The sequence below is a fragment of the Pipistrellus hanaki genome (assembly GCF_964339955.1).
Source record: "Pipistrellus hanaki genome assembly, chromosome: 14".
NCBI lineage: Eukaryota > Metazoa > Chordata > Mammalia > Chiroptera > Vespertilionidae > Pipistrellus > Pipistrellus hanaki.
Genome location: NC_140516.1, coordinates 34,968,867 through 34,985,212, shown reverse-complemented (window position 1 = coordinate 34,985,212; position 16,346 = coordinate 34,968,867). Strand labels below are relative to the sequence as shown.

The following is a 16,346-nucleotide window of genomic DNA, read 5'->3' as shown; positions in this document are numbered from 1 at the left end:
AATGAAAATTCCTAAAACCTATTTTATGTTTGTGTAAATTTAGTACAGTATTCAATCACCTTGATTACTTCAGTCACATGCCATTTGGTCTCAAGAATGTTAGTAGAATAAAATTGTGGGAAAGTCTCCAGAGTATGAAATGGTCACAACATGCATATTCTGGCAAAGAGTAGTATTTCTTTGGTTAATTATGAGCTAACTAGAATTTTGTTTTTCCTTTAGTTTTCCCCCAGCTGCTGTTGAAAATCTTTACAAATGTATCAATCCACTTTCCTTCCTTAGTAGAACCGAATTCAGTCCAAAAGCCAATTTTATCTTTATCTTAGTTTACCTATTGTCACATAGCATGATGAATCCTTTATGAACTCCCTAATGTGGAAAAATTATGACTCACACTTTTACCTTCTTCAAGCAATTCAACTTTCTGTGTTAGAAAACTTGCTCCAATAGTTAAATTGGGCAAACCCAATCTTCTCTTCAAGGATACTAACTTACAATTGGCAGTGTCTCTGAAATCATGCTCTTCCGTAACCACCAATAGCACGTTGAATTCGTAATTTTTGTTCATTACATCCCATTTTTTGCAAGTTCATCTTGATACCTGCCCTAAAGTGAGAGCTGGGGCGAGCCCTCACCTACCCTCCACCCATCCTAGCAAGATGCTCAACATAGAGCAGGCACTCAGTTAAGTAAAATGGTGTAGGATTTTATACCACTCAAGCACTACGATGGGATGGACAGGCTCTGGAGACTACAAGTCCCAGAGGCCCGTGCGGGTCCGGCCCTGGTTACCCGGGTCCCCCGCTGTATTTCCCATAGTACAGGACACCAACCTGGCGACACACAGGGGAGCTCGACCGAGGAGGGATGAGGGGCTTTAAGTGGCAGTACACAACATTCACCTGGGCAGACAGTGTACTCTCGCCTTGTCTTGGTGGCGAAGGCAGAACGACCATGTACCGCACACGAGAAGTCACCAACCGCCCCGCACAGCTGCAGACTGGCATCCGGAACGCCCGCGGCGGCGGCCAAGGAGCATGCGCGACATGCACAGAGCGCCGCGGTGCACGGAGCATGCGCCCCGGGACACGTGTGCGCGGAGTCCGTTCCGCGCTCCCTGCACGTGCAGCTCCAGTCGAAGCGCCGGCGGCTGTCACTTCGGCCGTCGCCTCCACAGTGACCGCACAGTGGGAGCCTGGGTCACCCGCCACCTGGATGTGTGCCCGGTGGCCGCAGCTGCCCCGGGGGAAAGGTGTGGCCTGGGCCGTGGGAGCCCCGCACCGCACCTCTCGCGTCGAGGTGATGAAGGATAGATTCAGCGACGGGCGAGTACCGGCCAGTTCGGGCCGCAGCCTCCAGAGGAGCGGGCCTTCCCCGGGGAGGATGCTCCCCAGCCCGCCATCCAGACGAAGAGTGGTCTCTGGCGCCATCAGGTGCGCTGGGGAGTGTCAGCGGGCGAGGGTGGCGGGAGGGTGCGCCGAGGGGCCGGAGGCGCAGGTGAGGGCGCGGGGCACCCACTCACGCCACCTGCCGTCTGTCTCCGCTGCCTCTGCCTGGCCGGAGCACAGGAGTTCTTGGATGTCAGGTGCTTCGCGTGTGGCATCCCCAAGAGCGCCCTGGATATTCTAGGGATTCTTTCTTCCTTCCTTCCTTATATATATATATATATATATATATATATATATATATATATATATATATATATATATATATATATATATATATATATATATATATATATATATATATATATATATATATATTTTTTTTTTTAATTGATATTTTACAGAGAGGAGGAAGGGAGAGAGATAGTTAGAAACGTCTATGAGAGAGAAACATCGACCAGCTGCCTCTTGCACACCCCCTACCAGAGATGTGCCCGCAACCAATGTACATGCCCTTGACCGGAATCGAACCTGGGACCTTTCAGTCCACAGACCGACGCTCTACCACTGAGCCAAACCGGTTTCGGCTCTTTCTTTCTTTCTTTCTTTCTTTCTTTCTTTCTTTCTTTCTTTCTTTCTTTCTTTCTTTCTTTCTTTCTTTCTTTCTTTCCTTTCTTTCTTTCTTTCTTTCTCTCTCTCTCTCTCTCTCTCTCTCTCTCTCTCTCTCTCTCTCTCTCTCTCCCTCCCTCCCTCCCTCCCTCCCTCCCTCCCTCCCTCCCTCCCTCCCTCCCTCCCTCCCTTCCTTCCTTCCTTCCTTCCTTCCTTCCATTTCTTTCTCTTTCTTTCTTTCCTTTCCTTTCCTTTCCTTTCCTTTCCTTTCCTTTCCTTTCCTTTCCTTTCCTTTCCTTTCCTTTCCTTTCCTTTCCTTTCCTTTCCTTTCCTTTCCTTTCTTTCCTTCCTTTCTTTCTTTCTTTCTTTCTTCCTCCCCCACCCCCCTCTCTCTCTCTCCTGTCTCTCTCTTCTTTCTTTCTTTTCTTTCTTTCTTGAGCTTGCTATTAGTGGAAGGAATTTCATACTTTCAAAGTCTTAAAAAAATAATAATAAAATAAAATGGGATGCCAGACCTGACATCGCTTTACAAACAAAAACGCTTACATTTGTTTTTGTTTTTTTCAGTAAGCTTTTCCTATGCTGTATTCTAAGGACAAATGAAACTAGTGTTTTCTTAGATGTTTTACAGGATGAAAGAGTTCTTTTTAATCAAATAAGTTTTTGGAAATACAAACTGCTGCCACCATGAACATCAGCTTATTAAAAGCCCTTAGAATTCTTGAAGTAAAACAAAAAAATTTGTTTTAACCCACCTTTTCCTCACCTTGAGCATAGAATTCTGTTTTCCCACAGAATTCCATGATATAAGGTACTATTTGGCAAACTCCAAACTATTTGGCAAATCTGAGCTAAGTAATCTCTATGATCCTTTCAAAATCTCAGGTACTGTGACTCTTAAGTAATAATTTGTCTTTATTCTGCCAATATATCTAAAACTGAATCAAGGCTATCAGATGGTACTTGAATTTCTTCTATGACTTACACACATGTGCACACGTACATATACAATACTGGAATTTCTTCTGAGTTTACACACATGTGCACACACCTATACAAATGCATATACATTTATGTATAGACATATACAAATATACATACTTATGTATATACAATACTAGAGTTTGTTCTTTAACACACGTGTGTTATGTATATATGTATATTTATAAACTGATAGAATTTAAAAATTATCTTGAAGCCTCTCTATACTAAAAATATAGTATATATGAGTGTTTTGCACTCTCAGCATTTTTCTCTGTAATGTTATCATTAATGTTTCTCTCCCTCTCTCCTTCTCCCTTACTCTCTGAGATCAATACAAAATATCTATATTTTTTAAAAGCAGCCTTAAAAAAGAGAGGTTTGGGTTTAAACATAAAGCAAAACTTAAATTTAAAATAGATGATTGATTAGCCTTCTTCAGCTTCTCAGGGTCAAGTATTCTAAGAGATTGTCTATAAGTAATGTAACTCATTGATTTACTGCTACGTCATAATTATTCTGCTATTCTCTTTAACTTCATAATCTAAAAAGGAATAAGCAGCCGAAACCGGTTTGGCTCAGCGGTAGAGCATCTGTCTGCGGACTGAAAGGTCCCGGGTTCGATTCTGGTCAAGGGCATGTACATTGGTTGCTGGCACATCCCCGGTGGGGGGTGTGCAAGAGGCAGCTGGTCGATGTTTCTCTCTCATCGACGTTTCTAACTCTCTATCTCTCTCCCTTCCTCTCTGTAAAAAATCAATAAAATATATTTTTTTAAAAAGCATCTAAGCCAGAAAAACTTGAAAATATATTTAAATAAATAAATAAATAAATAGGAATAAGCAAATAAAGCTACTGTGGTCCTAATTCTGCCAGCAGGAGGAAGACGGCCCTGTAAGGTATAGTCTATCTCCTTTCATGCAAGGTGCATCCTTCAGTACAATTAAGTACCTTACCCCTGCTACCTTTTACCATGTTGCATAATGCAATAATTCTACCCACCTTTGCTATTTGCCAATTGGTCAAAGAGTAGATTTCTTTTTGCACAGTGCCCTCCATAAAGTTTAAGTCCTTTTCTGTCTGTGATTATAATTGTAAACACTGTTTCTGCAAGATTTGCAAAATGATGACAATTGGTGAAATTCTGTAATAGGTGTGTATTCTTCTACTTTTTATATTTGAAAATTTTAATAATAAAAAAGTTAAAAATAACTTGTTTCTGTTATATTTTTAGACTAGTCTGTCCAGAAAATAGTTGAAGAATACATCCTTCAGATGGATTTAACTGCAGGAGACAGAGCATATTCTTCACAGGGGCTTTAATCTACATGTGTATTCCAAGAAGATGGTTCAATTGACTACTATAGAGGTAAAAATTCAAGAACTATGGAACAACACAAAATGTCATATTTTTTAAGCTACTGATGCTAATTATGGCATGCCTGTAGGTTGCAGAGCTGATGAGAAGGAGAACATTATGAAAAGACTACAATTGGTGCTGAGAAGTTCACTTTAAAAACTGCTCACCATTTATGTATATCTGCCCTTTTTCATTGTTACTTGCCAAAAATTATCCTATATAATAAAATGCTAATATGCAAATCGACTGAATGGCAGAACGACTGGTCACTGTGATATGCACTGACCACCAGTGGGCAAATGCTCAATGCAGGAACTGCCCCCTAGTGGTCAGTGCACTCCCACAGCCTGCCAACCTTCCGCATTCCCTTCTCCCAGCTGGCCCGCCCAGATAGATCACTGGCCAAGCCAAGGAACCCCACCTGTGCACAAATTTGTGCACTGGGTCTCTAGTTCCCTTAAAAAAAAAAAAAAAGTTGTATGTCAAAAGGCAACTTGTGATATTATAAATCCATCATTTATATCTTCCATTTTTAAATTTATTTTTTATTTTTATTATTTTTAAAATATATTTTATTGATTTTTTTACAGAGAGGAAGAGAGAGGGATAGAGAGTTAGAAACATTGATGAGAGAAAAATATCGATCAGCTACCTCCTGCACACCCTCTTCTGGGAATGTGCCCACAACCAAGGTACATGCCTTTGACCAGAAACGAACCCGGGACCTTTAAGTCCGCAAGCTGACGCTCTATCCACTGAGCCAAACCGGTTTCGGCTCTTCCATTTTTTAGTATGATTATTTACAAATATAAGGAAACAGGCAATATAGAGTATATATAATTGTTGCTTTTTAAAACTGGAAATCTATTTGATTTATTAAAACTTTTTCGTTACATATGCTAATGTTTGTGTTTCTGGTTGCAAACTTCGTAAAAAAATAATTTTCTATGATTCATTTTTATTTTACACATAATTATGTACATAGAAACAGGAGTTTGAACTTCCACCTGGCTAGTTAAACTACAAAATCATAGTGTGTTGAAGCCTAACAGAGCTTAATTCCTGAAAGTCACTAGCCCTTTCACCCCTGGTAGAGTGACAGAAGGAGGGAAAAAAATCCTTAGAAATAATAAGAAACCAGCTGAAGTTTTAAAGAATTTTTAAAAGTTGCACGTGAGTTTGCATTATGGATCACCTATCAGTTCTTTCCCAAAGGCTTCTACCAAGACCACCAGGGTAGTACCTAGAAGGCTAGGAGCAGGGCAGAAAAACTGGGAGAAATCCCTCTGAGGCACACCACATCTCCACTGATTGTGAGGCAGTTGGTTCCCCAAAGGCAGAGGACGGGAGAGACAGAAATCACAAGAGGTACAGAAACCTGACAAAAGCAGCACTAAGGCTTGCTGTGTGAGGGAAGGAGTAAGGTTTGTGATTGGCACTTGAGCTGGCCCACTGTGGAATGTTCTGCCGGAAGAAGCACATCAGTCAGAGTATATTACCACTTACCTGAGAGTTGTGGAATGATAAAATCTTTGATACCCGAAGATCCCTGGACAGCAATACTGGCATTATCGGCAGTTAGAAATGTAGACCTCAGCCTTACCCTAGACCTACTGAACCATTTTTTATTAATTAAAATAAAATACTTTTATTTCAACAAGATCCCTGGGTGACTCATATACATTAAATTTTTATGTATGACCTTTTATTGTGCACTCTAATCCTTAGAATTCTACTTTAATATGTATAATCAAATGCTGAGTGGTTAGAAACTAAAAGCATGGTCCAAGAAGGAAGATGCAATGTGGGTAATCAAATAAGGCTTCATTGAGGAATCAGGAGTTGAGCTGGTCTTTAAAAGCTGGAGGAAGAGGATAGACCTATTAAGAGATAACACAAATAAGGATACTGACGCATAAATAGTGGTATGGGCCAGCCTCTTAGCAGTGGGCAGGGAGATTAACTAGGACTGTTTCCTGGTTCCTCCTAAAATCCCCCTGAGCCCAACTGTTCGAAATGAAATGGGCCACATATCTTGCTCTAAGGAGTATAATCCAGATCCTGAGTAGAAGGGTCTCAGTGTTCTACTGGAGAACCAGATAAAGGACTGTGGAAGCAAAGGGAAGAAGCAATTGATTCTGACATAGAGATTTAAAGAAGACCTCACTGAGTGAAGGAGCATTTGAACTGAGCTTTGAAGTTAGAGTGGGATAAAGGTATTCCACGTTTAACAAATAACACCTGAACAGTGTCAGATGAAGAATTAGGCATGGATCAAAAGACACAGATGTCTGTTGGAGCATTTAACCTTATTTTGTAGGAAATGGAAAACCAGCACAGTTTTAGTTGGGGAGCAATGTGATTAGGCCGGGTTTTTTTAAAGATTAATCTGGCAGTAATAAATTGGCAACAAGACCGCCATTCCTGGTATCGGGTCTTTACTGAGGTGATAATAATAATATTGGAAAGGTGAGTCAAAATGAAAAATGTTGCAAAGGCAGAGTGGGCAGTTATTACTGATGAAGTTGATTCTGATCTTGGTTACTGGAGGTAGTTGTGGTATTAATCATGATAAAATGCAGGAGGAGGGACAGGTTTAGGAGGGAAAATAGAGTTCAGTTTAGCTCATCCTAAATACACTATATTTCCTCCTTAACTCCCAAGACTTTCCCCCCCTCTCTTCATAAATTTTAAGGAGTTTTGTTGTTCTTAGGTGACCGTATAGCACTTGTCATGTTCACTGGTGAGCTTTGCTATTCAACATACACACAAAAGGAGCATAAAAACAAAAAGTCAACTCAAGTGCTGATGATGCCATCATTGTATCATCAATTTAAATTTAGAAATTTATTTAAAATAGAGAAATGCAAAAGGTATAGCAATGATTTTATCACATGCAGTCTTTTTTTTTTTTTTTTTTTTTAAATCAATCTTTATTGTTCATATTATTACAAAGGTTCCTCTTTTCTTCCCCCCTCCACCAGGTTCCCACCCCACCCTCTGCCCCCTCCCCATCCCCCATTGTCCTCATCCATAGGTGCACAGTTTATGTTCAGTCTCTTCCTCCCTCCCTTTCCCCGATAGTAAATCCCTTTTCAGATAGTAAATCTGTTACTTAGCATTTTCTCATATCAATAATACCTCCACATGCCCAATGATACACTTCACACAAAAGACATTTCCAAATAGGTCAACCAGCCTCATCCAGGCCCCACCCAAGGCACTCACAGATCAGCACCCCAGCGCTATACTAACTCAACACATCCAGATCTAAGCCTTCATCACTTGATTCAGCAGACCCTCAAGTTCCCGCAAAAGTTTCCAGCCATGTCTGAGAGGCAGCTGTGGGCAGGTACAGGCGAGGAGCGAGCTGTTTCGGGCCTGGCTGCTCCGGGCCTGGCCTCTGTTGCTCTGGTTCGTTCCACAACCAGCTGCTCCGGGTCTGGTCACTGCCGCTCCCGACCTAGTTGCTCTGGACTTGGCTGTTGCTGCTTCAGGCCTGGCCGCACCCGACCCGGCTGCTCTGGGACCGGTTGCTCCGGTCCCGGCCGCTCCGGGCCTGGCCGCTCCCAGCCTGACAGCCGCTGCTCCGGGCCTGGCTGCTCCCAGCCTGGCAGCCATTGCTCCTGGCCTGGCCGCACCAAACCCGGCTGTTCCGGGCCTGGCCGCTCCCAGCCTGGCAGCTGCTGCTCCGGATCTGGCCGCTCCCAGCCTGGCAGCCGCTGCTCCGGGCCTGGCTGCTCCCAGCCTGGCAGCCATTGCTCCTGGCCTGGCCGCACCAGACCCGGCTGCTCCGGGCCTGGCCGCTCCCAGCCTGGCAGCCGCTGCTCCCGGCCTGGCCGCACCAGACCCGGCTGCTCCGGGCCTGGCCGCTCCCAGCCTGGCAGCCGCTGCTCCGGGCCTGGCCGCACCAGACCCGGCTGCTCCGGGCCTGGCCGCTCCCAGCCTGGCAGCTGCTGCTCCGGATCTGGCCGCTCCCAGCCTGGCAGCCGCTGCTCCTGGCCTGGCCGCACCAGACCCGGCTGCTCCGGGCCTGGCCGCTCCCAGCCTGGCAGCCGCTGCTCCGGGCCTGGCCGCACCAGACCCGGCTGCTCCGGGCCTGGCCGCTCCCAGCCTGGCAGCCGCTGCTCCGGGCCTGGCCGCACCAGACCCGGCTGCTCCGGGCCTGGCCGCTCCCAGCCTGGCAGCCGCTGCTCCGGGCCTGGCCGCACCAGACCCGGCTGCTCCGGGCCTGGCCGCTCCCAGCCTGGCAGCCGCTGCTCCAGGCCTGGCCGCACCAGACCCGGCTGCTCCGGGCCTGGCCGCTCCCAGCCTGGCAGCTGCTGCTCCGGGCCTGGCCGCTCCCAGCCTGGCAGCCGCTGCTCCTGGCCTGGCCGCACCAGACCCGGCTGCTCCGGGCCTGGCCGCTCCCAGCCTGGCAGCTGCTGCTCCGGGCCTGGCCGCTCCCAGCCTGGCAGCCGCTGCTCCTGGCCTGGCCGCACCAGACCCGGCTGCTCCGAGCCTGGCCGCTCCCAGCCTGGATGCTCCGTGCTTGGCTACTGCTGTTCTGGGCCTAGCTGCTCCCAACCCGGCTGCTCTGGGCCGGGCTTCTTCAGGCCCAGCCACTCCGTGTCTGGGTGTTCCTGGACTGGCCACCCTGGGCTTGGCCGCCTCTGCCTCAGGCCTGGCTGCCACTGCCCCAGGTCTGGCTGCTCCAGTGCTGGCCGTTGATGCTCTTGTTCTGGCTGCTGCTGCTCTGGGGCCTGGCCACTGCTGCTCCAGGCCCAGCTGCCACTGCCTTGTGCCTGGCCACTCTAGGCCTGGTCGCCGCTGTTCCAACATTCTGTCCCTTTTTTCTCTTTTTTTTTTTTCTTTTTTTAAAAAAAAAACAAAACGCATTTATGTTGCAATGTTGGCTGGTGCGTTGAGTTCTGACGTAGTCTTTGATTTTTCAAGATCTTCTTTGTATTCTTTCTTAAGTAATTTTACTATCATTTGCTCTCACTTGATTTCTTCACATTGAGAACTTCTTTGGTTTCTTCCTCCTTGTCCTGGGAGCTCAGCAGGTTGGCCTGTGGCACCCCTTTGTTCTCCGCGGGCTCCCGCGCTGCTCCAGTCTGTTGCCGGGGTCGGCGCCGCCCAGGAAGTAGCCCCCGTCCTTGGCTCCGTTGCCAGCGCTCAGCAGTCGAAGGCTCAGGGGCACCCCCCCCACTGGGGGCCCCATCGCCCGGCTCCTTGCTGGCGCCCGGCTGGCCGGTGTCCGGCAGGGGCTCCTGCTCCTCGTGGCGTTCCTCCAGTCTGGAGCTTTCTTTCTTCCTCCCACTAGGGGAGTCCAGGATCAGAGTCAACAGACTGTCCTCTGCGCACAGTGTGCGCGACTCCGGGGGCTCGGCCTTTGGCCGCGCTCCCAGGACTCCACCTCACAGCTCCGTCTCCCCCTGCCCGAGCCTGGGTCCCCAGGGACTGGCCCAGACCTGGAGTTCGTGGCGGTCTGGAATGAGGCTCAGAGCTGCTGCCGGAGGCTTTGTTTCTTCCGGCTAGGGTAATCCAGCATCAGAGTCAACATTCAGTCCTCTGCGCGCCATGTGCGCGCGACTCCGGGGGCCCCGCATTTCGCCGTCCCCCGGGATTGTCTCCCCCTGCCGGAGCCTGGGTCCCCAGGGTCTGGCACATAACTTGGGGCTCAGCGCTGCCGGTTCGGGGGTTCAGCCCAGGCTGGGGGTTCTATTTCCTTCCTGCTAGGGAACGCCAGGCAGCACCCAGCCCTCTCCTCCTCTCCGGCTGCGACCTCTCCGCGCGCGCGTGCGTGCGAGCGCGCCGCATGTCTCCGTACCTTAGGCTTTTTTTCAGCTCCTCTGATTTTCCTTCTGGTTTTCTCCCTCCTTCCTATTGTAGAGTTTTCAGTCAGTCGACTACCTGTAGCTCTGGGCAATGTCCACTCTACATTTTAGTTGTATTCCCTTGAAATTGTTGTGAGCTGCTGCGGCTAGGTGTATACCCGAGCAGCCATCTTGGATCCTCTCCACATGCAGTCTTAAATGCCACTTTTCTAAAGAAAAGGCTTGTGAAGATACTCCTTCCCCCATTATTAAAAAATCCATTATACCTGCGAGAGTAGGTTCATGTGCAAATAAAAACTTGGGTACTTAACAACACTTGATCTTAAACATATAAAATTAGGACAATAAATAGATGCATGGTATCTCAGAAAATCTACGATTTTAGAACATGAGCCTAATTGGAGAGCTTCCAGAGCGCCCTGACTAAGGCTGTGGAAGGGAGTTGCAGCTTGATGACATCTTGGAAATAATGACTTGTTTTTAAAAGAATATTCCTTAGAAAGATAAGTAGATTAATTTACAGAAAACACACTTTATGTTTTAGTTAATGAGACACTTTGGTAGATTGGAAACCTGGGCCCAATGCTTTACTCCTTCTCTGTATTAGAATCAATCATCCATATTCTTTGCCATATAAGTTGGCCGTTCTTTTCAGTGTTTTTCCAACTTGCTAATGTTATTGGTCATATGACTTACTCAGGTCAATAGAAAGTGAATGGAAGTGATGGGCCGTCCTGGCCAAAGTGTCAAGAGATATTCTAGGTTTCCTCTCACTCACGTCTACCTCTGCCATTCAGCATGAGAACATGGCTCAGGAAGACACCAGGCAAGGAGACTGTGAGGCACATGCAGCAGGCCTGAAGCAGAGCTACCCAGCTGACTGGCAGACCATGAACAAGAAAATCAACATTTACCATAGTAAGCCACTGACACTTTGAGTTCGTTGTCATTTTAATAAATACATTTTTTATTGATTTCAGAGACGAAGGGAGAGAGATATTGATAGAAACATCAGTGATAAGAGAGAATCATTGAGTGCTGCTTCCTGCACACCCCACACTGGGGTGGAGGCGTGAGGAGGGGGGGTCAAGCCCACAACCCAGGCTTGTCCCCTGATTGAGAATCGAATTGTGACCTCCTTCCTGGTTCATAGGTTGATGCTCAACCACTGAGCAACACTGGCTGAGCTGTTATTACTAATTTTAAAACTAACAAACTGAAACATATGGTTAATGAGCACAGCTAACTAGGAGCAACTGTCAATTTCTAACAAGATTGCAGTGATTAGAATCTGAATCAGACAGGGATCTGACCATTTGGATGAAATTCAGCTCATCTTTTAAATTGACAATAAAGGAGAATATATTTTATTAGTGATTTTACTATTTTATGGTAAACTTTGCTTTCTGAGCTATTATCTTTATTTAATATTCAGATGTGCACTTGACTATAAAATATGAGCATCATAATTACTTATATTATCTTTGAATCCAGATTGAATTTTCCAAAGGTCAGGCACGTTGGTCTGAATAACAGACATCTCTCCCTTCACAAAAAAGGCAACAAAACCTGAGGAATGAAGTGAAATGTGGGGCTAGAATCTTAAAAGCTTGTTTAAGAATGATGTTAAACTTCATATATAATAAATAATAGCAAGAAGGTTATAGCATCTATAGCTGCTTCTTTAAAAAAAAAAAACTCTCAAAATGCCTCTCCCCAAGAAAAAGAAGAAGGATTATTATATGTGTCCTTTTGGCTTTGAATGTATTTTTATACCTGTGCTGTCCAATATGGTAGCCGTGAGTAACATGTGACTACTCAGCACTTGAAATATACTTAATCTTATTAAGATTTATAATAAGTATTATTACACATAGCAGACTTCAAAAGATTAATATGAAAAAATAAACATCTCATTAATAATTTTTATATTAACTGCATGTTAAAATGCTAATATTTTGGATATAGTAGTCACTTTATTAAACCATCCATAGTCACTCAGTTTGATTGTACCATATTTTTCTTATAGAGGTCTTGAATGATGCAACATTAAAATGAAGTATATCTTATTAAGGTGAAACTTTTGATTCTCTCTCTCTCTTTCTCTCTTTCTCTCTCTCTCTCTCACACACACACCCTAATAACTTCAATTCTTTTGTCCACAGAAGTAACCATTTCAGATTTCCCTCCCAGTGGGTACATAAAAGTTTACCACCTTCTAAAGGAATGGGTGAAAGTCTAAGAAGGAATGTCAATCATTTATAACCAGTGGGTAATCCAATAGTAAATTTTTTATATAACCTATTTTACTTGGCCTTCCTCATTCAAAATGGCTAGAAGCAGATTCCTAGATCTGCCTCAAAAATCCTATGTCGCTACTACAGATGAGGTTGTGCTACTAATCATGATTTGATACTTATAATAAGTGGAGTTTGGCTCCCAAATATCTTTAAGATTTTTTTTTAATCCAGGCAATAAGACAGAAATGGAATAAGAAGAGATTTCAGTGTTTACAGAAGGAAACCAAGTTCTAATTCCCACTTGCTGAGGGGCAAGGTTTAGAAAAGAAAAGGCAATAAACTTGGGACAGAGACATGAGTTGGCTCTACCATATACTAGTTTATATGCCAATTGTTTGTAAAATAGAAATAATACCACCTTGTGGGGAGTTTTAGGACCAGAATAGGTAATGTCCCTGACGGTGCTTTGTATATGTAGACATAAGGAAGAAAGGAGCTGTTGTTGGCTCTATTTTTATGACCTTTTATGTTCATTATCATCATCAATTACTATTTATCTGATTCTGAACTGTTGTGCAGTGAGCAAGCAGTATAATTAAGAAGCCAGGAGTATGGGAATCATTGATAAGCATCTTATGTCACATATGTTACTATGCAAAGTACGTGAAAAATACATGAACAGAGTATCAGTGTTGCCATGATAGCTTTTGTGGGCTTAAAGCAATATTAAATCCCAAATCCATCAGGAAACAGGTGCTCTGTCTACTTCCTTTTCTACCATGCCTATAAGCCCTGTACTCATTCAGAGAGTTAAGTACATGCTTTGAAATTATGAGACTGTTTAGTAGTATATATGGGAGAGAAAATAGGGTGTAGAGCATGCCAGGCTTTGCCTCAATCATTTGAGCAAGTGACTTAGCATCTCTGAGCCTCACTTGCTGCTTCTATGAAGTGGAATGGTAGTACCGACCTTGAGATTATTGTGGAGATTAAATGATAAAATTAATATAATGCACCTGGACAGAGAATATAGTACATAACAAATGCTCAATAAATACTAGCTATAATAATATAGTTACTACTACTAGAAAGAGGTTAAACATGCCCTGATTTGACTTCTTATTCCAGATCAAGATACACACTTATATTCAGCTGGATACTGTAAAAAAAAAATATGACTTGGTTACTCAAGATATGTAGAGATATTTGGCTTCTAATTTGTGGAGAGCTTTTCCTCCTCCCTCCCCCCACCAAGCCCACCCCACATCAGCTCAACAGTCATTCCTGGGGAAAGTTCAGAGTAGCACTTCAACACCCCATCCTGCTGAAAAAATAACTTTCACCAATCCCTAAAGAAAGGAGGCACAGGGTCTCTTCATATTTCCATGACAAGGTCCACAGCTGCTGCTTCTCCCACAAAATATACCATGGAATAAGTAAATGCAACTCCTACTTGTATGACAGAAGTGGCATCAACATTTTCAGCTCTAGTTCTTGGCACATTTTGATGTGTAAATACCATGACAGCAAAAAGGCATGTCTCTTACTGAAGTACACACTGGGACAACAAGATATGGCATGGCTTTGAAACTCAGTAGCATCTTTGTGGTGCAGTTGGCTAGTATACTTGCCTATTAACTTAAAGGTTGGTGATTTGAGCCTACCCAGGAATGGTCTTGTCTCCAGTCAATTTTTTTGGTGATAAAAATATTCTATAATTAGATAGTGGAGATGATTGCACAACATTATAAATGCAGGGCTGCTGAATTGTACCTGTTAAAATGGTGAATTTTATATGTATTTTACTACAGTAAAAACAGAACCCAAGTGTGCATTTCTCAACCCTTGATTGTAACTATATTTTCCTTCCTGACATGTATACATCCACTATGTAGTATATGTCCTGGTATCTGAATGTCTATATGTACATCAGCTTTTTAAAAATCTCTGATCTGGATATTCCATTCTATAGCATTTTTGTATCATCCAGGAATATATGATTCACCCACATCCCTGTTTGGGATTGGATTGAATATTAACTGCACAAGCACATAAATTCCCTTACAAGACTCTTTGGACTATGACATATTTGCCTCGTTGAGAAAATTCTCCCATGCAAAGGGCAAATTGGGAATGGGATGTGTGTCTACCCTCTCCAAAGGCCTTGTATGGCTTTCTTAATAAGTGCAAAACGAGAGTAAAAGGATTCTGTAAGATTACAGCGAGATTCTTCTTTTAGCCAGCACAAGTTCTCAACACAGGATTCAGGACTCTCTTCTTCTGAATAAAACCAATATTATTCTTTTCTAAAGCAATGATCATGAAAGATGGCAGGTTTTTAAGACCTACACAAACACGGAGCACAAAAAAGAAAAGGGGAAGGTTTGGGAAAGACTCACAAAAGAGACAACGTCGTCAGGAAGTTCTTGAGGCAGAAGGTGGTGAATACTTTCCAAGGAAAGACTTCAGCAAAGCCAGAAAAGCTTCATACAGGTCAAAACTGGCCTTGGTGAGCAAGGAAGGGTGACTTTGGACACCACTGCAGAGGAAAGTGCTTCCTGGACAAGTTTTTTTTCCTCACTCCAGCCAGCAGATTTCAGCTACTCCTGCTATACCCTGTCTTTCTGGAAACATGAAGGCCTGTGGAACACAATCAAGCCTATGAAAATCGCTGCGACCAGGATTATGGAGAAGAGGACCATGAGGGAGACATAAGTGGAATGGGGGAGAGGTGTGGACATCGGCTGCTCAGCTGGGATCATGTTGGTCAGGTTCAGCATGTAGCCCAAAGTCCATCCCACGTCAGTGTGCAGGATCTGCAAACAGTGAGGAAAATCTGTTTGTTTCTGGTCTGAGGATTAAATGAGCTTTCACACGCATCTCCCTCTCCCACCCATCCACAGCACTGAGCAACCAGAAAGTGGAGAAGCACCACATTCAGCTCTCTACAGGGATTACTTCTACGTTCTAAACTGAGAACTTGGTTGTGGGGCAAATGGAGCAGGGGCAAGTGATTAAGAAGGAGGGTTTGGAGCCTCACTATTATATTCCCAAAATTTAGAGAGCATCTTGGTGACAGACTGCCCATTTCTCCCTTAGAACTTAAATAGAAGAACATAAATAGGTCTTTGGAGATTTGCATTCTTTTTTTGTTTGTGTGAATGTCAGGGATCAAGGGTGAGGAAGGGAGGGAGGTAGAAGGTGACAGAAATCAGACAAAGGGTAAGAGAATAATGCTGATCCTTGGCCTTTTACATTTATGTCCAGGACCAGGAATCTCATCCATATAAACCAGGACTTCTTTATGATTCAAGTAGGGGAGTTTGGGGAATAATCCCAATAAGTCAATATTGCTTTATGGAAGTTGGAAAACTGCATATACATGAGAAAGGATTCTTTTTAAATGATAAAACATGCTCTTATCCTGCCATCTTCCTGAGAATAATTTCCACTTGCCTCAAAATTTATTGGAATAACCTAGCAGGCATGACTCAGTGGTTGAGCATCGACCTATGAAACAGGAGGTCACAGTTTGATTCCAGGTCAGGGCACATGCCCGGGTGGCAGGCTCAATCCCCAGTGTGGGGCCTGCAGGAGGCAGCCAATTAATGATCCTCTATCATTGATGTTTCCAGGTCTCTCTCCTTCTCCCTACCTATCTGAAATCAATAAAAATATATTTTAAAAAACTTATTGGAATATAGGTAATCTATGAATAATAAATACTTTTGGAAATGTTTTCATTACTCTAGTTTTTCATGGTCATAGTAGAAAAGTTAGAAAATATGTATAATCCTAAAAAGAAAAGAAAAACCACTGTACTTTACCACTCAGAAAGTTGCTGCTAATGTCATTTTGTGACATATCCTTCTAGTCCTCTCTGTAAGGTTTTTTTCTTATCCTCCCCCAAAATGGAATTAAATCGTATGTAGAATTATTCACTTAACAATAC

The 16,346-nt window shown here is 44.1% G+C and overlaps 1 protein-coding gene across 4 annotated transcripts in view; it reads right to left on the bottom strand.

Annotated features, from left to right (window-relative positions):
- Positions 1-11,097: 11,097 nt before the first annotated feature.
- ENTPD1 (ectonucleoside triphosphate diphosphohydrolase 1) overlaps positions 11,098-16,346 on the bottom strand; it is a 92,008-nt gene continuing 86,759 nt past the window's right edge. For all 4 annotated transcript variants that reach the window (XM_084903521.1, XM_084903522.1, XM_084903520.1 and 1 more), the window contains one exon: positions 11,098-15,210. In XM_084903521.1, the coding sequence (XP_084759647.1) occupies positions 15,004-15,210 (207 nt within the window). In that variant the 3' untranslated portion in view covers positions 11,098-15,003. The remainder of the gene's footprint in view (positions 15,211-16,346) is intronic.